This window comes from Chrysoperla carnea, chromosome X (genome assembly GCF_905475395.1).
Source record: "Chrysoperla carnea chromosome X, inChrCarn1.1, whole genome shotgun sequence".
Lineage (NCBI taxonomy): Eukaryota > Metazoa > Arthropoda > Insecta > Neuroptera > Chrysopidae > Chrysoperla > Chrysoperla carnea.
Window position 1 is genome coordinate 33,420,165 of NC_058342.1, and position 24,842 is coordinate 33,445,006.

General features: G+C 29.7%; 1 protein-coding gene across 1 annotated transcript in view; it reads left to right on the top strand.

Annotated features, from left to right (window-relative positions):
* The window catches only part of LOC123302736 (aryl hydrocarbon receptor nuclear translocator homolog), a 34,973-nt gene that overhangs the window by 1,940 nt on the left and 8,191 nt on the right, over positions 1-24,842 (top strand). Inside the window, exon 2 of the mRNA XM_044885806.1 lies at positions 4,008-4,088. Coding sequence (XP_044741741.1) covers positions 4,008-4,088 — 81 coding nt within the window. The remainder of the gene's footprint in view (positions 1-4,007; positions 4,089-24,842) is intronic.

The window sequence follows — 24,842 nt, forward strand, 5'->3', positions numbered from 1 at the left end:
ATCCAGTAGATCCCAGCTCGATTCAAAAATCATTGAATTGGTCCTAGAGTTGTTATGTTTTATAATCTGAATATAATCGCTGAACACGAATATCATGACAGAATTGGTCTCAGGGAACCTGGTACAGCGATATCCTCATCGCTTCCTGGAGTTTCCGAGTAATTCGTCATATAATCAGTCCAAACTGGTTACTCGAGGATTTTGGGGGTAGCTGAGAATAATTCTGTCACCATATTCGCTGAACAAGAATATCGTGAAGGAAAGTGGTCTCGAAAACTCCAGGAGGCGACGGTGATACCGTTGCACCAGGTACCTCTGAGACCAATTTCGTCACGATATTCTTGTTCAGCGATCCCGGAAATCCCGCGTAACAAGTTTAAAATCATTTTACCTATTAAGCGAATTGTGAATTTAATTATAAAATGCATATTAATTATGCAAATTGCATATTTTTAATTTCTTATAAATCAGACTAGGTTACAAAATTTCCTGACGCTCAAACGAATCGAATGCCGTAAATCGTATTCAAGTAAGCCGGATTACTGCTCAAATTTTTCGAACCTTGATCATTTTTTGTGCTTCGTTTCTCCGCCAATTTCTATAGTTTCAAATACGCCTGAGAAAATTTATTTTGATTCGAATTTCGATGTTTGATTTTTGGAAATACTGAACCCTAAATATGTATAATTATTTACAAATAACATTTAACAAATAGAACACCAAAAAAAGTTGTTTAATAGAGGCGTCGCCCGCCTTCAAGTCACGAGTCCACGAATTATTCAATGTAGAAAGACTGACGACCCAGGTGATATACCTTTTACAATGTAATCCGCTTTCATTTTAATTTCGTTTCTTCGCTTCTTTTTTTTTTTTTTTTTTTTATGTAACCTTTACACAAAAAAATGGTGCTGATTACGTAACGTGTTCATTTTTATTAATTTTTTTTCGTTTTGAAGGTGTATTTAAAAATTTTATCAAATACTAATAAATCATTAAACGAGCAGTTATTTTATTAAAAATTGTTGACCGCGGCAAAGTGGAGTTTTTAAAAAAATTTTAAAAATTGGGTTTAATTGGCAATTGGGCGAGTAGTTTTTGAGAAAAAACGATATTTTGTATCGATTTTTGATGTTATCTCGAAAACTGTTCGTTTAATGGTTACATGTACCCAATTTTTGTAATTTTTGGGTCGAAATTATCTTATAAGCAAAGTTTTATCAAATTTGAAAATACAAAATTTACTGTTTACATCATCTTAATTCTATATACTTCCATGGGTGTAAAAATTTGGGGAGTTTTTGCGACCAAAACTTATTTTATATTAAAACAAGTGACAGCAAACAATTGACTGAGTTAATTGTTGAAATACCATGTATAAAAAGTGTTGATTACTCTATCACATTACACATACATACATGTCACACACATATATATATCTGATATACCCATATAATACTACAATTTGCGCATAATTTGCGCTCTCACGGATAAGCATTGATGTTTACGAAAAAATATTTCAAACAAAAGTTGTTTATTTTTTCTATTTCTAACGGTTTACAAGGTAGGTCCTACGGACCCAAGACCCAATTGATCAACGTACGGCCTTAGCACGCTATAAAAATTTCAGCTTGATATCTCTTTTCGTTTTTGAGTTATCGTGATGACAGACACGCAGACAGACAACCAGAAATTTACTAATAAGGTGATTTTATGAACACCTATATCAAAATTTTGTTAATAGCATCAATATTTTTAAGCGTTACAAACTTGGTACTAAACTTAATATACCTAGGTATATTTCATATTATACATGGTATGATAATATTTTGAAATATGAATTAATTGAACACCGATTGGCTGATTGGTAAATTGAATTAATTACTGATTCTTGTTTAGTAAACAGCTGTTTACTCATAAATTAATTTATTTACAAGTTTTTTTTTTTTTTGCTATTGCAATTTTTTCTGTGAAATTTGTACCTCCTATGTGATTGCATTTATGAGTACTGGAGACACCGCCTTAGTAACCGCCTCTGAAGCGATTTACAAATCATAAGTAACCGCCTTTATTAAAAATTTTTGTAGAAAAAAATTGACTCATGTTAAGTTGGATGGTGCAGTAGATGAGTTTAAAGTGTCTAAATCAATCAATTATTTTTATTTTTCTTCAACTATTTACTACCTCAATTTGCGCCTTTTTAATGGAAGATATGCCCGTTTTTTCTCAATGAAATTCTCTGTTGAGTTTGGTTTAAAGAAATTTGTGGAAGCCCTTTGAAATACAGAAAGTTTATAGAATATTGAAGGGATGGTGCATCAATTTGATTTACTTATAGACAAAGAAACGAAGTACAAAAAATGATCGAAAAATTTGAGCAGAAAGCCGGATTTGAATGCGGTTTTCGGCTTTCGATTCGTTAGAGCGTCAGGAAATTTTGTGACTTAGTCTGATTAATAAGAAATTAAAAATATGCAATTGACTGTTAATATTAAATTCACAATTAACTTAATAGTTAAAATGATTTCAAACTTGTTACGCGGGGTTTCCGGGATCGCTGAACAAGAATATCGTGACTTGCCTCAGAGGTACCTGGTGCAACGGTATTGCCGTCGCCTCCTGGAGTTTTCGAGACCAATTTCCTTCACGATATTCTTGTTCAGCGACCCCAAAAACCTCTCAAGTAACGAGTTTGAACTGATTATACGACGAATTTCTCGAAAACTCCAGCAGGCGACGGGGATACCGTTGCACCAGGTATCTCTGATACCAATCACTTAATTAGTCCATTTCCGGTTGTTCGTCTGTCTGTCTGCCTATCACCACGATAACTCAAAAACGAAAAGAGATATCAAGCTGAAATTTTTATAGCGTGCTGAACACGTAAAAAGTAAACCGTTAGAGATAGAACAAAAGTTTAAATGTAAAAAATGTTCCTTATCAAAAAATAAGTAACTTTTGTTTGAAACATGTTTTCGTAAACATCACTGTTTACCCGTGAGGTCGCAAAATATATAGAACGTGTTTGGGAATATTATTTATATGTGTGGCAAACGATTGCGTAATCAACACTGTCTATACATGGTATTTCAACAATTAACTCAGTCAATTGTTTATTTTCACTTGTTATATTTCTTTTCATTCGTTTCCAAGTGAAAATTATCAAAAACTTTCAAAAATATGTCGTTTTTTGAAATTTTTTTCCATAATAGCCAATGTATTTTATATCGATTTTCAATGATTTTTTTGAGTAAAAGTCTACCTTTAACAAATTTTAAGCTTTAATAATAAACAGTTAATCATTAATTTAATTATTTATTTGACAAAAAGTTAATAAACATAATTTGTAAGTTTTGTTTAGAAATTTAAAAATGTTATCAGAAACTCTGCACTGGTACCATTTTGGAAACATGGTACAATTCAAAAAAATTAAAAATAAACAATTCTTAATAATTAATTAAAAATATTGGTATGAAATTGTACAAATATTTAGAAATATATTAAAAGTTAAATATAAATGTCAAAATATTTATAATAAACTTACCTGATTTTTTAAACCATAGTTTTTTTAACCACCATATAAAATTGCAATTTTTTTTTGTCCAAGTTATCGTAATTATTAATAAATGAATTACTAATCAACCATTAATTATATAAGTGGAACAATTTTATATTCTTAAGGAGCATTACCGGTGGAAGTTTTCGATATATAATAATTTTTTCAAGGCGCTAACTAGTTTATCATGCAACGATGAGTAGTTAAATTCAACTATTTACTATCTCAACTTGCGCCTTTTTATTGGAAGATATGCCCTTTTTTCTCAATGAAAATGTAGGTGGTGAAAAACGGTTTTTAAACAAATTTTCTTTTCAAATATGAATTTTTGGCACTAACTAGTTTATGGTACAACGATGAGTAACTTAAAAAGTTTTGAAAAATTAACACTTTAGATTTGATTAATTTTTTATTTGATTTTCAACTCGACTAACGCATGTTGTATATTTTCCAGGACTGAGGACGATGAAAACAATTCAAATAAATATACGCGGATGGAAGATGATCCTGCGCAAGATAAGGAGCGATTTGCCAGGTAACTATTAACTCTTTCCAAATTTTTTAAAATTATTTTCAGAAAATAAATTTTTACTAACTTTTCACATGATTCGTAAAAAAAAATTTTACTGGGTACGAAACATGATAAGAAAATCGATAGTAAAAATTATTCCATCAGATGCGATCAAAAATTCTGGGACTTATTCGTATTTTCCGTGAAAAAATCAAAATTTGGACATAATAAAATTTAGTTGGATTAAATCGTATTAAAAATTTAATACTCGCACGATTATACGCATCTTAATTTGTAAAGTTTCTCGTTTCTTGTTTTTTTGTATTTTGTGGACTAAATTTTTTGGAAAATTGGAGAAGCATTTAATTAATTTTTAAGGATGTATAAGTACCAAGGCAATTTTAAAATAAAAAACTTGATTTTTTTATATGAAGTTGAACTAAGTCCAAATCAATTCTGAAATATTTCCAATCGATTACCCGATTATTTCAATAAACGAATGACGTCAAAACTAGGATTATTTAACAATAGTTTTATGGTGAAACGGTAGATGGATGATATGTTTTCATTGATTTCTATAAAACTAGTCGGTGGACATTAAGGAAAAACTATTTAAAACCTTAATAAATTATTTAAACCAAAAAAACTCGTTGTGCCAGGCTAATTAAGGCTGTATAGTGGGGACACAAATTTGAAAATATATATTTTTTCAATTTTGATTGTGAATTAAGTTTATATAACACGAAAAGTAAGAATAAAATTTAAATTAATTAAATTTAAAACGTACTAAATTTGTTTTCTTTTAATTTTCTTTGTATGTTGAATTTTACCACGATTTTTCTTAAGAATGTATGAGCATGGTAACAATAATTGATTTGAAGGCTTAAAATTTTGATGTAGGTAGATTTTTACTCAAAGAATGTGTGATTAAAATTTCAGTTTAAGTATCTATGCAAATTTTTAATAATTGAAAATCGATATAAAATACATTTGATTTTATGGAGGAATCTCAAAAAATGATATATTTTGAAAGTTTTTGATAATTTTCACTTGGAACGAATTTAAAAAAATTAACAATGGCATAGAAAAGAAAAAAAACCAAGTGGCTTCATCCATATAAGGGACATTCATTGTGTGCGTAATCATAGTGGGGACAATAAAATCGATGGCAGCGCTTCCAGTGAAAAATTTTTGCGATAAAGGAGGCTGTTATGACTAATTTGCAGTTATATAGTAAATGTCAAATTAAAATTATTGAAAAACACTAATTAATTAAACTTAATGCATTAAAAATTATGAAAATAAGAAATCAAATTGCACAAATATTATTTTTCAAATGTAAATTATCATAATTATTTATTTAAATTTGTGAGACAATAATATTAAATTTTCAATGTAAGTCATATGGATCCATACAATTATATATGCATCCATACAATTCTATAATTTAAGTAGTGTATCGTTACCATGGAAACGCCTTCAATAAAACTCACGCACTGTGCGAATATGAGCAGGGTAGACTTAGATTTTGAAATAATTTTTATCTTGCATTTTCATAGAAAAGAATAAAACCAAGTGTCTCCGTCCATTTAAGGGATGTACGATCAGGCTAAATTTAGGGTTGAAATTATTTTTATCTTATTTTCAACTTTGATGATGAATTTTGTTATAACTTCATGAATGTAGACGAAAAATAAGAATAAAATTTTTTGATACCTGCCTTGGTTTACCAAATATCGAAAGTTGAATAATTAAACAAAAATTTTCGATATTTTGAAAAATACGTCAGATGCCGAAAAATTGTATGTCTTGTATGGTTAATTTTTTTAATTTGTGCCCCCCACTACCGTGCTCATACATCCTTAAGGACGTTCATGCGTGTACCTGTTTTGCTATGTGCGTTCATAGGGAAACAGTATGTAAATTTTAAAGAATTTTAAATTAGTAGAAAATAGAAATTTTTTTTGAAAATCTATTAAAAGTTTAAATAATAGTTAACTGGTAAAAGTTTCAAGTATGGTTATCGATATAATTTTTGAAACATATCGATTTATATTTTCCATTTAGTCTCATGTTAAACCTTACTTTTAGTCAATTTTTAAACTTCAAATTTAATGAAATTAATTCGATAACAGGATATTTTTCCTGTTTTAAATCATAGAAAATCATTTAAACTATCGCTTTATCTTATTGTTTTTAATTTCTCTACTAATATCGTTGACGCATGAACGTCCTTAAATAAGACGCGACGATTAAATTATGCGAAATCGTAAAATGTAACGATTTTTATAAAAAAAAACGAAAATAACAACAAAAAACTGCTACTCTTGGTGTAATACGTTGGTGTACAGATCGTATAAAGTATTAAAAAGTATACTTATTCGTTGAGGGTCCGTGAGATCCAATATATATATCTACATGGATCTTTGTATTATATATACTGGAGACTATGAGACCTTTTGACCCTTGAACCAGATTTGAATATTATATTTATATTCTATGCTATATATATTTATATAAGACATAGTGAATAATTTTAAACTATGGTATTTATCTAGTCCCATTTTATAAAATCATACGAAAAATATTTTTTAAACAAATTTTAAAATTATAATTTTGAAACAATTACCTACAATCAGTGGCGATTCTAAAGTAGACACCTGCACCAGGCGCCGTCATTTAAAGACTCAACGTCAATCTAACGAATATGCCAATTATTTAATTAATTTAAAAAATTTTTAGATAACTTTTATGTATAAATATTATCGAAGATAATAAATGAGAACTCTAGGATATTTCGAAATAAATTATGATTAATTAATTCGATAATAAATGAAATTATTGGGTCAAAACATAATGGAACGTTTTTGTTTTTAATTGAAAACAGATTATTTTTTTAAGAACGTTTCGCCCACTCATAGGCGTATATCCAACATGTACCTAATTCAATTATTTGCATTCAATTTATCTGATATTCGGAGTAATTCTTTCGAAAATAAAATATACCAAATCTAAAAAAATTTAATATTGCTCTATCACATCCAAAATTAATCCAATTTTAATAAATCAAGTATGTAATCCTACTAAATTTGGGTCATACTTTTCAAATTTGTGGTCAAAATTAATCTAGCTATAAAAGATTTCAAGAATGTGGAGTCCTCGTCCCGGATTTAAGCACATAAGTGATAGTAAGCAAAAAACTGACATCAAAGCTGAAAAGTTCGAGCCAAAATTAGTGGGTTTCAAAAAAAATTCCAATAAAATCGGATCAAATATGCCTCTGTTATCAAAAAAATTGAATTTTTTAACTTCATGACGTCATCAAAAACCAACAAATTTAATTTTGCTCTATCTTTCCCAAATTTTACCCAATTTTGATAAACCAAATATGGAATCCTACTAAATTTGGGTCATACTTTTCAAATTCGTAGTCAAAATTAATTTTGCTATAATAGATTTCAAGAGCTTGGATTCCTGGTCCCGAAATTAAGCCCATAAATGATAGCTAGCAAAAAACTGACATCAAAGCTGAAAAGTTCGACCCAAAATTAGTGGGTTTGAAAAAAAATTTCAATAAGATCGGATCAAATATGCCTCTGTTATCAAAAAAATTAAATTTTTTAACTTCATGACGTCATCAAAATCCAAAAAATTTAATTTTGCTCTATCTTTCCCAAATTTTACCCAATTTTGATAAACCAAGTATGGAATCCTACTAAATTTGGGTCATACTTTTCAAATTCGTGGTCAAAATTAATCTTGCTATAATAGATTTCAAGAATTTGGAGTCCCGGTCCCGAAATTAAGCCCATAAATGATAGCTAGCAAAAAACTGACATCAAAGCTGAAAAGTTCGAGCCAAAATTAGTGGGTTTCAAAAAAAATTCCAATAAAATCGGATCAAATATGCCTCTGTTATCAAAAAAATTAAATTTTTTAACTTCATGACGTCATCAAAATCCAAAAAAATTAATTTTGCTCTATCTCTCACAAATTTTACCCAATTTTGACAAACCAAGTATGGAATCCTACTAAATTTAGGTCATACTTTTCTAATTGGATATTGTATCCAAAAGATCTATCTCGTAAACCGTTAGAACAAAAGCTTAAATGTAAAAACTGTTCCTTATAAAAAAATAAACAACTTTTGTTTGAAATATTTTTTCGTAAACATTACTGTTTACTCGTGAGGGCGCAAATTATATAGTATATATTATATGGGAATATCAATTAAGTGTGTATGTGTGACATGTATGTATGTGTTTCTATCTTCTTTACTTACTTGTATTGGTATTTAAACAATTAAGTCAGTCAATTGTTTGTTTTTACTTGTTAGAGATATAAATTTTAAATAGGCTTGTAGTGTAGACCTAAAAAAGGATTGCCCACAAAAATAATTCAAAACTATTATGCTTTATATAACATCTGTTTGAAATAATTGCCAATAGGCTAATTACATAATACATTTTTTTAATTGTACATACATAAAAAAAAAACAAAGGGTGTGGGAGGTGCTTGTTATAATTCTGTAAGTTCATCTAGTTCTGTTTATGGTAGGTACACGGAGAAAAATTGTTGGTATAGAAAGAAAATAACCTAAAAATGTAGTTAAAGTATTATTTTAATCACGTAATGCTAGTAAAGCTTAAGGCGCTTAATATAAAAAATGAATAAAAAAATAATTACGCATGTGGAGTAGATAAGGCGTTCCGACTTATTCTTGATTCATAGATAAAATTATTTTCTACATTTTAGAAAATTAAAAACTCAGTCAATAGGGTATTATCGTTAGTCAAAAAAAAATCATGAAATTTGAAAAAAAAGTTTAAATTTATGTAAAAATATACTTAAATATTCTGATTTCGAGTCATAAAAGCACATTTTTCTTTTAAAATATTAAAATTAAAAATCGTAATTTTTAAACGGTATATCACGTGACCTAAAACACGGGCAAGCCTTTGCTGTGATGTCATATCGGTATGAGCCATAGACTATCAGTTAGTTCAGTGTAGACAGTTGGGTATAATATATCCATAGATAATAAGTATTTATATTTATTATAATCAGATGTCTATGAATATATCTGTCAAACTTATTTGTGTTATTTCGTATAATGATACCCATATTACGTCATCAAATTGGATGCCCGCGTTTTTGACAGTTTAAAAAAGTTTTAAAATTTAAGTTTTTGGCAAGAAAGTTTGTGTATTGTTCCGAAATAAATTTTTGGTGGCTTTTTATTAGCAAAATCAACATTTTGAAGTACTTTTTCAAAAATAGTAGAATACCCTATTGTTTGTTTTTACTTGATTTTTTTTGCTAAGTGTATTTATTAACCAATAAATTTATCTCCGTGTACATGAAGCGTCTTTAAAAATAGTTTCTTTATTAAACACAAAATAAATAAAAAAAAGATTTATGTATTTTATAAATAAAATATAAAATTATAAAATATATAAATATATATAAATACAAATAAATTTATTGTGAATATATCGATTTCGTAATAGAAATTATTTTATACAGTGATTTGGATTGTATGACCTCAATCTAAAAGTTCTTTCTGAAATCATCTAAATACTTACTAAATATGGTTGCCTTGTAGCATTTATTTATTATGCACACTGCGCCAGCTTACCGCATCCATCGAGCTATTTACTTATTAAATGTTAAGGTGGTTGGGTACACTACAAGAGTTTAAGGATGTATGAGCATGACAACAATGTTTGATTTAAAGGCTCAAAATTTGTTTGTAGATAGTCTTTTACTCAAAGAATATCTGGTTAAAATTTCAGCTTAGGTATCCGTGCAAATTTTTAAGAAAAAAGTCATTAAAAATCGATATAAAATACATTGGCTCTTATGGAGGAATCTCAAAAAACGACATATTTTGGAAGTTTTTGATAATTTTCATTTGGAATGAATGAAAACAAATTAAAAAAAAACTTTTTAATAGAAAGTAAACATATTAGCAATGACATAGAAAAGAAAAAAACTAAGTGTCACCGTCCATATAAGGGATGTAAGAGGAGGGTAGATTAAGGGTTGAAGTTATTTTTATCTTATTTTCAACTTTGATGATGAATTTTGTTATAACTTCATGAATGTAGACGAAAAATAAGAATAAAATTTTTCGATATGTGTCTTGGTTTTCGAAATATCGAAAGCTAAATAATTAAACAAAATTTTCAATTTTCGATATTTTGAAAATTAAGCCAGATATCGAAAAATTTTATTCCTACTTTTCGTCTTATATCGTCAAGTAATAATATAAATTTATCATCAAAATTGAAAATATCTATTTTTAAATTTGTGCCTCCACTACCATGCTCATACATCCTTAAACATTCATAGCATTGATTTTTGGATAATTATGTATATTAGACTAGGGAAGGGCGATGTTAAGAAAATAAATCGTTGGTCTGTTGAAATAATCGATGTTCTGAATAATTGATTATGTAAAATCGATTATTGACTAATCGAAAAACATTGTTTAAAGATACTTACTGTCTATCTTGGTAATTAGTTTTTTTACAAAGATATGAAAGCATTGAATAATACTAAGGATTTCAATAAAATTTATAAATACATTTTTCGATTACCAAAATTTCATAAATCACAAAAAATTTCTAGGTCATCGGGCTTTTTATTACTTTTTTTATCGTTCAAAGTTGGCTGAAAAAATTATGAATCATATATTTTATCCTTTTCAATTGGATATTTCTATATCAAAAAATCTAGAGAGTGTGATAAAAAACTATCTAAAATATTTAAACAATCTTGTAGTTTATAAAAATTACCATCAAAATATAAGATTGTCGATGATATCAAAACATAATTTTAATTTAATTATGAGTTCATCGAAGATCAATCATTTGATGAACAGAGACAACTATAGTTAGTTTATTGATGATTGAAGAGCGATATCTATATTATCAAATTTTTAATCATCACTTGCACACAATATATTAAATATTTTTGTAGTTGCGTGGTATTGTAAAGCTAAAAATAACTAATTACTTGACTGCAAGGCATGTATTTGGTTTATATGTATGTACCGTGCAATAAACCAAAACTTTTTTACAATCTTAAGTTATTTTAAGCATATATTAAAATGGCCCACTGTATTTAATGGATATTACACCTTTAGAAACACTTGAAAACAGAATATAAAATCGAAATATTCAAAATTCTAATCCCGTATAAAAATCAGGTGACGCGTATTTTTGAAACTCCCTGTATAAAATTGATAAAATAAATAATCTGGATGATAAAAAATTAAATTGGAAGTACCTTGTATTGTGGTTTTAGATTTGTGGGTGACCAAAAATGTTTGTTATGAAATATAAATGTTTTTATATTTTCAAAAAGCAATTATCTCAATTATCAACTGTGGAAAAGTGTCATTTGTGGTTTCATGCTAAATTTCATATCGATTTTAAGCCTATTATGAAAGTATCGAGACAAAAAAGGCTTCAAGGCTATGTAATTTTTTTCTGGACATAATCTGGATTGTATACTCCATGAGATTAAAATCGCACCGATTAAAACATATAAAATATACTCGTATAATCGTTTAAATAATTTATGACCGAGCTTAACTCGGAATTTTTTGAGTTAAAAAAGGCACAAATTTTATCACTAATGTAAATGTTTCTTCGGAAGTACCATTTTGAATGACCCGGTAATGCACTTTATTTTTTTGCCAAGAGATGTCAGGAAGGGTCATATTTTGCAGTCAATGTTTCAATTTTACCTGAAAACACGGTTAAAATGATGTTTTCTAAAAATAAAACCTATTGGCGAAAATCATTGGCAAACGGAACAAAATTTATTTGGTGGATTTTCTTTGATCACTAGTCACATTTTTTAGTGTCTGACCCAAGGTTCGGCTTCGGGTTCGGTCAAAAAATCTAGTTTTGGCATCAGTTTCGGATTCGACAGAAAATCTGCCGAACTTTCAACCACATCGAAATTGTGCGTTCGTGAATTATCGAACGTCGTTCGGCTAACTTTGAGTGAGTTCGTGCCTATTGAGTTTGCCGGCCAGTCCGGTGTAATTTTGTTGTGACTTGATGTGTTGATGTGTTGTGTACGCGCTCTTGAATATGGTTTTATTAATTTTAACCACCCAAACTTTGAAATAACTACGTGCTATCGATGTTATGTGTTACGTGCTATGATTTAATTTTAGTGTGTGATCTTCAGAGACTTGTTTGTGGATTTTAACTATGAGAATATACACAGTATGTACACAATTAATTCATTTAATTCAAACTAGTGGTGTGATTTTATTTTGAAAACTGTGTTAATTGTCTGTATAAATGTAAAAAATAACGCAAATTTCAGTAAATAATCAATTTTTAACATGTCTTAAAAAATTTCAGTTTTGGTTTCGGTAGAAATATCAGTTTCGGACGAACACTAATATTTTACGTATAAAACATCTATTCGCACCGTGCGTGAGTTTTGTAGGAGGCGTTTCCTTGGTAACGATACATTACTTTAATTATAGAATTGTATGGATGCATATATAATTGTATGGATTGCATTTATGACTTACATTGAAAATTTAATATTATTGTCTAACAAATTTAAATAAATAATTATGATAATTTACATTTGAAAAATAATATTTGTTCAATTTGATTTCTTATTTTCACAATTTTTAATGCATTTAAATTTAATTAATTCGTGTTTAATTTTAATTTGACATTAACATGTAAAGAATTGCAAATTAGTCATAACAGCCTCCTTTATCGCCAAAATGTTTCACTGGAAGCGCTGGCATCGATTTTATTGTCCCTACCATGACTACGCACACAACAATAGATAGAATAACACAAAAAAAGTCATTGATTCGTAATATCTTGAATAATCTATTGTGAAGACTTGTGTGAAAGGCCTGCCACAAGACTTTGATGACTTGGTGTGTGGAAGATCAGGCTAGGGCCACAAAAATATATGATTACTGTTCTGGTTATCGAACCCTTGTTCCCTAGTCTTATTATTATAGAAAACCCAATATTTCTTGATCCATTATTTTTTGTTTGGCAAAAAATTAAAAAATCCAACAAAACGTTACTCAATATATATGAAACATTTTACGCAATTATATATTATTAAAAATATTTAAAACAAGTGAAAACAAATAATTGACTGAGTTAATTGTTGAAATACCATGTATAGAAAGTGTTGATTACTTTACCACATTACACATACATACATGTCACACACTGATATTCCCATATAATACATACTATACGATTTGCGCATAATTTGCGCTTTCACGGGAAACAGTGATGTTTCAAACAAAAGTTTGTTTATTTTTTTTTTTCTAAGGGTTTACAAGATGGGTCCCACGGATCCAAGACCCAATTGACCTATGTTGCTCATTTACGAACTCGACCTCACTTTTTACGTCCTAAGCACGCTATAATTCAGCTTGATATCTCTTTTCGTTTTTGAGCAATCGTAATAACAGACGGACAGACGACAGACAGACAGACAATTGGAAACGGACTAATTTAGTGATTTTATGAACACCTATACCAAAATTTTGTTGGTAGCATCAATATTTTTAAGCGTTACAAACTTGGGACTAAACTTAGTATACCTCGGTATATTTCATATACATGGTATAAAAATCAAAGTGAACTGGATTGAACTGTTACTTATTAGAAGTACATTAAAAAAAAGAACTTCAAAAAAATAAAAATAAATAAATAACAAGAAAATGTTCATTTGGAGTAGATCAGAGCAGAGCAATACGTACAGTATGCGAGAATCGAACGAGATACTTCTTTGTATATATTATAAGCCAGTACGGCTTGTACGGCCTTGCGATCTTAACCTCTACCTATATCACTTCATATAAATATTTAAATTATACATTATGCTTCAGGAAAAATGCTCCATCATATCTATTTCTTAAGGAGACATGCAAAGATTGAATAATTCTAGGGATTTCAATAAAACTTTATAAATACATTTTTTAATTAATAAAGTTTTCAAAAATCACAAAAAATTCTTAGGTCATCGGGCTTTTTATTATTATATTACCGTTGAAAGTTGGCTGAAAAAATGATGAATCCTAAAGGTTATCCTTTTCAATTGGATATTTCTATATCAAACAATCTAGAGAGTGTGATAAAAAACTAGCTAAAATATTTAGACAATCTTGTAGTTTATATTAAAAATTATATGAGTTCATCGAAGATTCGTCAGTTTATGAACAGAGACGACTATAGTTAGAGTATTGATGATTAAAGAGCGATATCTATATTATCAAATTTATAAGCATCTCTTGCACACAATATATGATATATTTTTGTAGTTGCCTGGTATTGTAAAGCTAAAAATAACTCATTACTTGAGTAAAAAGCATGCATTTGGTTTATATATATGTACTGTGCAATAAACCGAAACTTTTTTACAATACTGTAGGTTTACAATCACCTTGAATAACCAGTTAGTAGCTTAGTTGCTAGCCGGGCAAGTTAAAGATTGAGAGTTCGATCCCTGTTTGAGTTTACTTTTCACCATATTTATTTTGGATTTCAAAAACAGTTAGGCAAACAAAATTTGCGGTATTAAAACCACGAACTTTTTGAGGTACGAGGGTATAAGTGTCTTGAGTAGGAAAAGCTCTGGGGGTTAAAGTTGAAGCATCCTAAGTTGGAAAAGCCATGCTTGACAGTATAATAAAGATTGGACCAGCATTGGAAAGCATTCCACATTTGATATTGAATCATTTCAGTATATTAGAAAGGATGGCCATGAATAAAATAATTATATTTCATATTTTAAATTTATAAAGAAATTTTTATTTCAAAATGATGATCATAGATGTAGCAGTCAATAATATATTTATAAATTATAGCTCATGTGTTATTCTGATGTATGAGCTTTCTTGTTCTACAGTTTCATTTAAATCCAATCGGTAGGTTTTGCGTGAAAGCTTAACAAACAAACAAACATCCTAACTTTTACATTTATAATAGTTTGTTCACTTGTTCTTAATAATTTTTGAAATTCTAATAAAAAGTCTATTGTAATGGAGTGAAGTATAAACTAAAGTTATAGTAAACACTAGGTATATTTGTTAGTAAAAGAAGAATACACTAAACAATGTTAAATTCATGATGATATCAACTGAAACTCAATGCTCTGCTCATCCACTGAATAAATACCTTTTCATGATCCCACAATATTTATGCCAATCATATACATCATGATTTTTAAATTTATTAACTTTTTATTATATCCTTTTCTCAAGACTCATTATCAACTTGCGTTAGATTTTTCTAAAAATAGTTGTTTATTATTTAAGAAAACTTTCCAGATTAAAATTTTTTACTTATCAGCTATAAATATTAAAAGAATGCTTACTTAATTGCAGTAACAAACACAGTAAACGTAAATTAAATGACACGGTAAATCAAGAACAAGCAGGTAAATTACGGATTACAAAAGGAGGCGAAGGTTAAGGTAACTCAAGTGACCTGTTTGTGATGTAGTGGTTATCTAAGTATGTACAACAAAAAACAACTTTCAATGCAAAACAAAAGAGTTGAGTTTTCTCCGGGACTTTTTTCCGGAAATTTGGTATAAATACTATACCATTATGTTATTCTAGAGGTCAATATTTGAAGGAAAACAGTATCTAACTTAAGTGTTGCATAGTGTGCTGTGTCCGTCAAGTTATTGTCAGTTTCAAAGAAGTGCTATGTCGTATTATTTATATGTGATAACCCGAAGAAACCCGAAGACGTACGATGCACGTTGGCTGAGTAGCTATGTAGTCAATCTGTTTCGGTAGGTGACAACTACACTATGTGTTGTATCCGTCAGGTTATTGTCAGTTTCGAACAATAGATGCTTTGTATGTTATACGTATACACACGAATTACTAAAAAGTGCGCACAATAAACGTTACTTCGTCATACGATCATTAGATTTTAATCCTTATATTTTTACCTCGCCAAATATCGAATGCGGATGCTACTTAGCATAAAATCAAAAGTAAGTTACTTTATAATCATGCTGTATATTCTCCATAACCAATAGATACTGTGCGTTATTGTGGTAATAAGACCAAAACAATATTATTCTTACAAAGGTATATAAAACTATTTTTTTTTTTTAGTTACTAGAGCGTTAGTCCGTCTGTCCATCTTCTTTACAAAGTAGATTACAAAAAAAAAATTATTATATGTTTTTTAAATACGGAAAAAAATTTATGCTATGACAAAAAAACACGCCCCCTACATCGATAACAATAGTTCTTTGACCTCAACAAACACACAAAAAAAGTATATCACAAAAAACCGAGCCGAAAGTGTATACCGAAGATGATTTTAAACCAATATTGAAAATGTCTATCAAGAAATATAAAAATGAGAAGCTTTTATTAAATAATCTGTTATGGTAAAATCTGTTATGGTACAAATCAGTCACAGTTGTCACGATTCACGTGACTATGGATTAGTGTTTATCATTTTGTCTTTTTACTGTTCAATTTGATGTCACGTGGCCATTCAATGCAACCGAAAACAGATGGATTGGTAATTAAGAATGTATGAGCCCTTTAGTGCGAGTACAAACTTAAAAAATCAATTTTAAAAGAGCCTAAATGGCCGAGCGGTCTAAGGCGTTTGCCTTTGACGTTCATTTATACTTAGGTTGCGGGTTCGAATCCAGGCAGCGGCAGTGTGAACAATTTTTAATTAATGGGAGTGCGGAATTGTTCACATTGTCGTCACTTGGATAAGAACGAATTAACCGACTCCACTCACATCAAAATATAATTGTAAATATGTTTGTAATTAAATAAATAAAGATTAACAAATAATGATGTGGGTGGCCTCTGTGATTAGGCGTATATGTCAAAGAAACGGAGGTTAAACCTCATTATTATTATATATTATTATTAAATTTAAAAATTGATAATTTCTTAAATTGATATAAGACGAAAAGTAAGAATACAATTTTTGGAAACCTGGCGTAATTTTCATAATATCGAAAATTGAAAATTTTGTTTTAATTTTTCATCTTTCGATATTTGGTAAATCAAGATAGATATCGAAAAATTTAATTCAAAATAACAAAATATATAACAAAATTAATCATCAAAGTTGAAAATAAGATAAAAATAATTTCAACCCTAAATCTACCCTGTTCTTACATCCCTTATATGGACGGAGACACTTGATTTTTTCTTTTGTATGCCATTACTAATATGTTTACTTTCTATTAAAAAGTTTTTTTAAAATTTGTTTTCTTTCGTTCCAAGTGAAAATTATCAAAAACTTTCAAAATATGTCGTTTTTTGAAATTCCTCTATAAGAGCCAATGTATTTTATATCGATTTTCAATGACTTGTTTCTTAAAAATTTGCACGGATATCTATGCTGAAATTTTAACCACATATTCTTTGAGTAAAAGTCTACCTACCAAAAAAATTTTGAGCCTTTAAATCACTTATTGTTGCCATGCTCATACGTTATACATCCTTAACTATTCTCATAAAATGTTTTCCCAAAATAACTTTAAATTACGTGTGGAAACCCTACTATTTTTGTTACTAATTTATTGTACATAAGATATTATATGATATGAAATCGTTTATATTTATAATATAAATTAGAGTAAACAAGTGAAAACAAACAATTGACTGAGTTCATTATTGAAATACCATGTATAGACAGTGTTGAATATCTATTGGCTGCCATTTCTTTTTAGACAATCTTTTGCAAGATCACTATTGTTTAAGCTATCTATAAATTTTCAACTGCCTATAATTTATAGTTTTGGAGAAAATGAACACCGAAGTTTTGTCTTAATAAGCGACCTCACGGATAAACAGTGATGATTAAGCTAAAATGTTTCAAACAAAAGTTGTTGATTTTTTTATAAGGAACACTTTTTATATTAAAACTTTTGCTCTATCTCTAACAATTTACAAGTCCTTGACCTATGTTGCTCATTTACGAACTCGTTTTCAATTTTTACGTCCTGGCCATGCTATAAAATTTCCAGCTTGATATCTCTTTTGGTTTTTAAGTTATTGTGATCGTGAACGGACAGACTAATTCGATGATTTTATGAAAACCTATTTCAATATTTTTACCTACAAGCTTGGGACTAAAATTAGTATACCTTGATATATATTACATATATACAGGGTATAAAAATTGTGCAAACATTATCATATTATTATAATATCTAAGTATATTTGAATGTGTAGAAGTAATGGTATCACAATCTTAGTACAGTACCTATGACTATGAGATGTGTAGTATTGTGTACTTCAGTACTTGTACCTAACTCAATTTAATATCACAATAAGATTATGAAGCTGTACTAGTACTGTGAATATGTACTCTTAAAAATTGTACGAATAAGATGCTGAACTATGAGAGATGGTGTGTAATAATAATCTAAATCATTCTACTAGTATACATTCAAATCAAATATTATCAACCATACTATACTCCAAGTACCATGTATTCAAAAAATAAGTTCAATAATAATAATGGAATTTAACCTCCGTTTCTATGACATATACGCCTTATAACAGAGGCCACCCACATCATTATTTGTTAGTCTTTATTTATTTTATTTATTACATACATATTTACAATTAAATTTGTGATGTGGTTGGATTCGGTTACTTCGTTCTTATCCAAGCGACGATAATGTGATTAACTCTGCACCCCCATTAATTATAATTGTTCTCACTGCCGCTGCCTGGACTCGAATCCGCAACCTTGCAGGCAGTAGCCAAACAGTCAAAGACTAACGCCTTAGACCGCTCGACCACTGGGCCGGTTCAAAAAGAAGTACCTAGTATTATTGTAGACATTTTTAAATTTTTAGGAGTAGGTAATTACGTTAGGTTAGGTTAGAGTGGCTGTCCTGGGGTGTGACACACTTAGACCATGGGGTCCGTTGTTATACCGAAAAAGGATTGGTCAATTCCCGGTCACTACTCCGTGAACCATTTTGAGCTGTTCAAGAAGCGCAAAGCTGCTTTGACGTCAACTGACTTTAGATCAGAGAGGTCGTCAAAGAGAGGCTGGCTCAAGTAAGTCCAGCTTCTCATGACAAGAGCTGGACAGCGACAGGAACGGTGAGACATCGTCTCCTCCTGCTTGACAAAGTGACAGCTCCTGCTGTAGTCGTGATACACTGCCAGGCCCTGCCACCCAGCCAGTGTCCTGTAATAGCCGCAATAACTTTGCTAATAGAGGCCCTTGGAAGCGATGTAAGATCTTTGGATTGTAAGACCATATCTGTCTTGTCGTACCACAATAACGTTTCTCCCTGCATTTAAGATCGGTCCTTTTTAAGATATCCTCTTTAAAGAGTAGCTTGCAGTTCGCGAACGGAACTCCCGGCTAATTATTGTTGCTTTTATCCGACAGGATTGTGCCATTTCTAGCAAGCTTGTCGGCTTCACAATTTCCTCAAATGTCCCTGTGTCCCGGTACCCATACCAGGTTTTCATTCATTTGTTCCGCCAGCTCGTTTAAGGATGTACGGCAGTCCCTAACTACCTTTTGAGGTAAGATAAACTGAGTTGAAGGATTTAAGAGCTGCTTGGATTTCGGTGAAGATAGTAATATCGCTGCAGTTAAGAGTGATCAGTCTTATACATTCACATACCTCGTGAATTGTGTTCACTTCCGCTTGAGTAGGTAATAGGATATTATCGTTGGTGAAAAATAAATCATGAAATTTGAAAAAATATACTTAAATATTCTGATTTCGAATCATAAAAGCACATTTTTCTTTTGAAATATTAAAATTAAAAATCGTAATTTTTAAACTGTATATCACGTGACCTAAAACGTGGGTAAGCCCTGCTGTGATGTCATAGCGGTATGAGTCATAGGCCATCTATTAGTTCAGTGTAGACAGCTGGGTATAATATATACATAGATAATAAGTACTTATATTTATTATAATCAGATGTCTATGAATATATCTGTCAAACTTATTTGTGTTATTTCATATAGTGATACCCATATTACGTCATCAAATTGAATGCCCGTGTTTTCGACAGTTTAAAAAAGGTTTAAAATTTAAGTTTTTGGCAAGAAAGTTTGTGTATTGTTCCGAAATAAATTTTTGGTGGCTTTTTATTAGCAAAATCAACATTTTGAAGTACTTTTTCAAAAATAGTGGAATACCCTATTACGGACATCCTTAATTTTTGTTAACTTCGGTAATGTTTTTTAAAAATAGTATCAAATTATTACATGAATTAGAATAATTATCCGCCCCCGTGTATCAAAAATAAATTTGATAGTAAAAACAATATGAAATTTGAATAAAAAGTATAATAAATAATATAATAAAGTAAAAAAATTGATATATCGGGTAAACGACTTTTTTTTTTTGCATTTACAATGTATTAAAATATGTTCCAACGAAGAAATAGTAGGTCTTACGTGAATATCGTGACTTGGGTTTGAACCGCTTCAAGTAGTTCCCACGCTCAGCGGGCAGCCTCTCAGTATGATGTTCTATACTGTATTTGTATTCAGATTCAGATTTTTAGTATATTAGTACAGCGGCTAACGGCGCTTCGCTCCATATACCGATGTACCTATTGTTCAATTCAAACTTTTTCACTTAACTTTTAAGTCATAACATGTGCAATATGACTTATCTTTGTTTTTAGCGCAAAAACACTTCACGGTTGTTCATTGTTGCTGGAAATAAATCTACCTTTAATTGTCGAATTTGCTTAAAGATTAAAGTGTAATGGAACTGCATCTTCTAAAGATTCATTTTATAGAGTTATTAAAAAATCTTATTTTCATGAAAACTTTGGCCAAAAAATGCTACTGGTTCAAATTGATTCTCGAGTTATTTGTCTTACAAGGCTCAAATTTGAAATTCAATGAACTAAACGCCGTCATATCTTGAAAATACGCTCAAATAAAACCGAAATTTTCCATTTTTGGGTAAATTTTACAAAAATGTTTATAAATATAAAACAAAAAATATCAATTTTTAATGCAATATTTAAGGTGATTGTAAACCTATAGTATTGTAAAAAAGTTTTGGTTTATTGCACGGTACATACATATAAATCAAATACATGCTTTGTAGCCAAGTAATGAGTTATTTTTGGCATTATAATACCATGCAACTACAAAAATATATAATATATTGTATGCAAGTGATGATTATAAATTTGATAATATAGATACCGCTCTTCAATCTTTAAAAAATGATGGTATTATTATAAGCTACAAGATTGTCTAAATATTTTAGATAGTTTTTTATCACACTCTCTAGATTTTTTGATATAGAAATATCCAATTGAAAAGGATAACCTATTTGATTCATCATTTTTTCAGCCAAATTTGAACGATAAAAAAATTAATAAAAAGCCCGATAACCTAGGAATTTTTTGTGATTTTCGGAAACTTAATTAAAAAAATGTATTTATGAAGTTTCATTGAAATCCTTAGTATTATTCAATCCTTGTACATCTCCTTAAAAGAGTAGCATTTCAAATTCACAAAACACTTGGACCGATGTATAATGATTGTATTGCAAACTGCACTTGGCCGCTGTACTATAATACAGATACTGAATACAGAGCAAGAGCAAGACATACTAACTATCACTAGAGCAGAGCAGATCAGCAGAGCACTCACTTACTTCATATCCAACTGTAAGCTCCAGAGAGTAGATTACTCTCTTTATTTCTGTACTTATATTTTTTACCATTATTAACTTGCGTGCAATGTTTCATTATTTTTAAGTTTTTGTATATTAAAACTTATTATTTTCATCCCGAAAATAGAAATAAATTGTTTTAAATATATTTTAACACTGGATGAACAGGGACGGTAGACTTTTTTTTAACGTGCAGTTTTACACAAATTGTAAAGAGCCTAAATGGCCGAGCGGTCTAAGCCGTTTGCCTTTAACTGTTTGTCGATTTAGACTTAGGTTGCGGGTTCGAATCCAGGCAGCGGCAGTGTGAACAAATTACAATTAATGGGAGTGCAGAATTGATCACATTGTCGTCGCTTGGATAAGAACGAAGTAACCGACTCCACCCACATCAATTTTTGTAATTAAATAAATAAAGAATAACAAATAATGATGTGGGTGGTCTCTGTTAGACATAGGCGTATATGTCAAAGAAACGGAGGTTAAACCTCATTATTATTATTATTACAGTTCCTAATTTAGAACACTGTAATTGTAATTGGGTTTGTTGAATAAAAAATAATCATCAATTTTTAGCGAATTGCTGAAGGAAATGGAGCTACTGCTTTTGTACTGTTGTTCTTCGAATATTCATCGATCAAAAATCCAAATGTTTCTGGTATAAAATTCATCGTTTTACTGTAGCTCCATCTGTTGGATAATTAACAAAACTGTTAATTTTAACTGAATTCTTAAACCATTAAATTTTTTAAAAGTTTTTGTTAACTTTTGCATACAATTCTTAATTAAAGCTATTACGTCACACGATGTGCTACGAAAATTTGTTCTTCGGACAATTTCGTTTCTCTTTCAAAAAGTTTTTTAAAAACTGTTTATGTAACTTTCAAATTATTATGAAAAATAAAGACAGTTTTGTTATAAAACTTATATGCGATCTTCCCACTTTAATTCCTCCGAAGATTGTAATTATTGAGAAAATTGGGTCTAACAAAATTAGGACTTATATTTACTTAAGGAGGATCCCTCACCAGTAATAGAAAAAAATAAATTAGTAGAAAATGATCCAAATTTTTAGTATGTTGTAGTTAACGATACATATTATTAAATAAATAAAAAATTTGGGGATTATTGATTCTTATCGATCAATTAAGAGAGTAATTAATTAATTAAAAATACACTAAATAACATAGCATGATATGAGGATGATTATGTTATTTAGTGTATTTTTAATTAATTAATTACTCTCTTAATTGATCGATAAGATACCCAAATTTTTATTTATTTAATAATATGTATCGTTAACTACAACATACTAAAAATTTGGATCATTTTCTACTAATTTATTTTTTTTCTATTACTGGTGAGGGATCTTCCTTAATCAATAATTTATTGGTCTGACTTAGAAAGGTAATATACACGGGTTATTATTTTTGTATTATACACTAGTTTAAAGTACACACCCGGTAAAATTATTAAAACAATGTCCCTTTAATTCCGTCTCTAATTTTCCATGAAAATCATAATTGTAAAAAATTAAACAATTTAATTCGTTTTTTAGCCATGTTGAGTTTATTTATTAGATTCTGAGTACCAATATTGTACAGAAAATATCGACTCTTCCTGTGAGAAGCTTCAGGAAATGTGAAAAATTGGGGGAAATTCTGGTCGGAAAAGATGTAAGCTCCCTAAAAAAAGTTTTACTAAAATTACTAAATAGAGTATCACAAAAATTCTACTTTTTGGAAAAAACAGATAACAAATCAGAATTTTCTACGGTACCTCAGTCCTAAAAAGGTAAAAAATCAGCCCATTTAACGGTTGGTGAGTAGGTTCCGAAATTTCTTTAGAGCATACCGAACTTTTGATCCAAGGCCAGGACAAAGTAAAAATTTTTGGTCTTGAGAGATTCAATGTACTCGAAAAGTTGTGGCATTGACCATGCTTGTGACAGAATGTGTGGCAATCAATGGGTGGATCAATCCCCCTTTTTGGTGGTAAACCCTCTGTTTATACGCTTGTTTGCAGAATATCAAAAGTAATAACATCCATCACCTAATTATGAAATTATATTTATTAAACGATGGAGAATATGAATATAGTATTTATTAACTGCAGTGGCGGATTTACCAATAGGCTGAGAAGGCTGGACCAGCTATGGCTGCAAATTTAAGAGGCGGCAAGACTTGACTCTAAGTAGTTTTAAAGCATACCTTACCTCAAACCCTTGACAAAAATCCTCACCGCTTGACAAATCGATCCCTTAGTTTAAAATCATATTAATAACGGGGACTTACTGGCGGTAAATGTGTATATCCGCCACTGATTAACTAGCAAAATACATGGCGGTACATGGGTGCAATGCAGTCAGCAGTTCAGCACTAGCACTTAGCAGTGCTTGTATAGAATGCGTAACAATAATCGTGAGATTATTTACAAATCAATCGATAGAGGGCATTATTTTTTATGAGATATGTAAGAAAGTATAATTACACATATCATTTATTGCACGAAATATGAATTTCTATATGTTTTTATGGCTAATTGTAATGACCGCACCGATTCTACCTAACTACAGTCAAAATCGGTAATATCGACCGACATCGCTTATTACGATGATTTGGAAAGATTCTAACTGAATTCAAACATAAACAAGTGAAAACAAACAATTGACTGAGTTAATTGTTGAAATACCATGTATAGACAGTGTTGATTACTCTGTCACATTACACATACATACATATCACACATATATAACTGATATTCTCATATAATGCATACTATACAATTTGCGTGTAATTTGCGCTCTCATGGGTAAACTGTGATGTTTACGAAAAAAGGTTTCAAACAAAAGTTGTTTAGTTTTTTATAAGGAACATTTCTTACATTTAAACTTTTGTTCTATCTTTAACGGTTTACAAGATGGGTCTTACGGACCCAAGACTTGACCTCACTTTTTACGTCCTAGGCACACTAAAAACATTTCAGCTTGATATCTCTCAAAAACGGAGTTATCGTGATTACAGACGAACAGACGACAGACAGACAATCGGAAATGAACTAATTAGGTGATTTTATGAA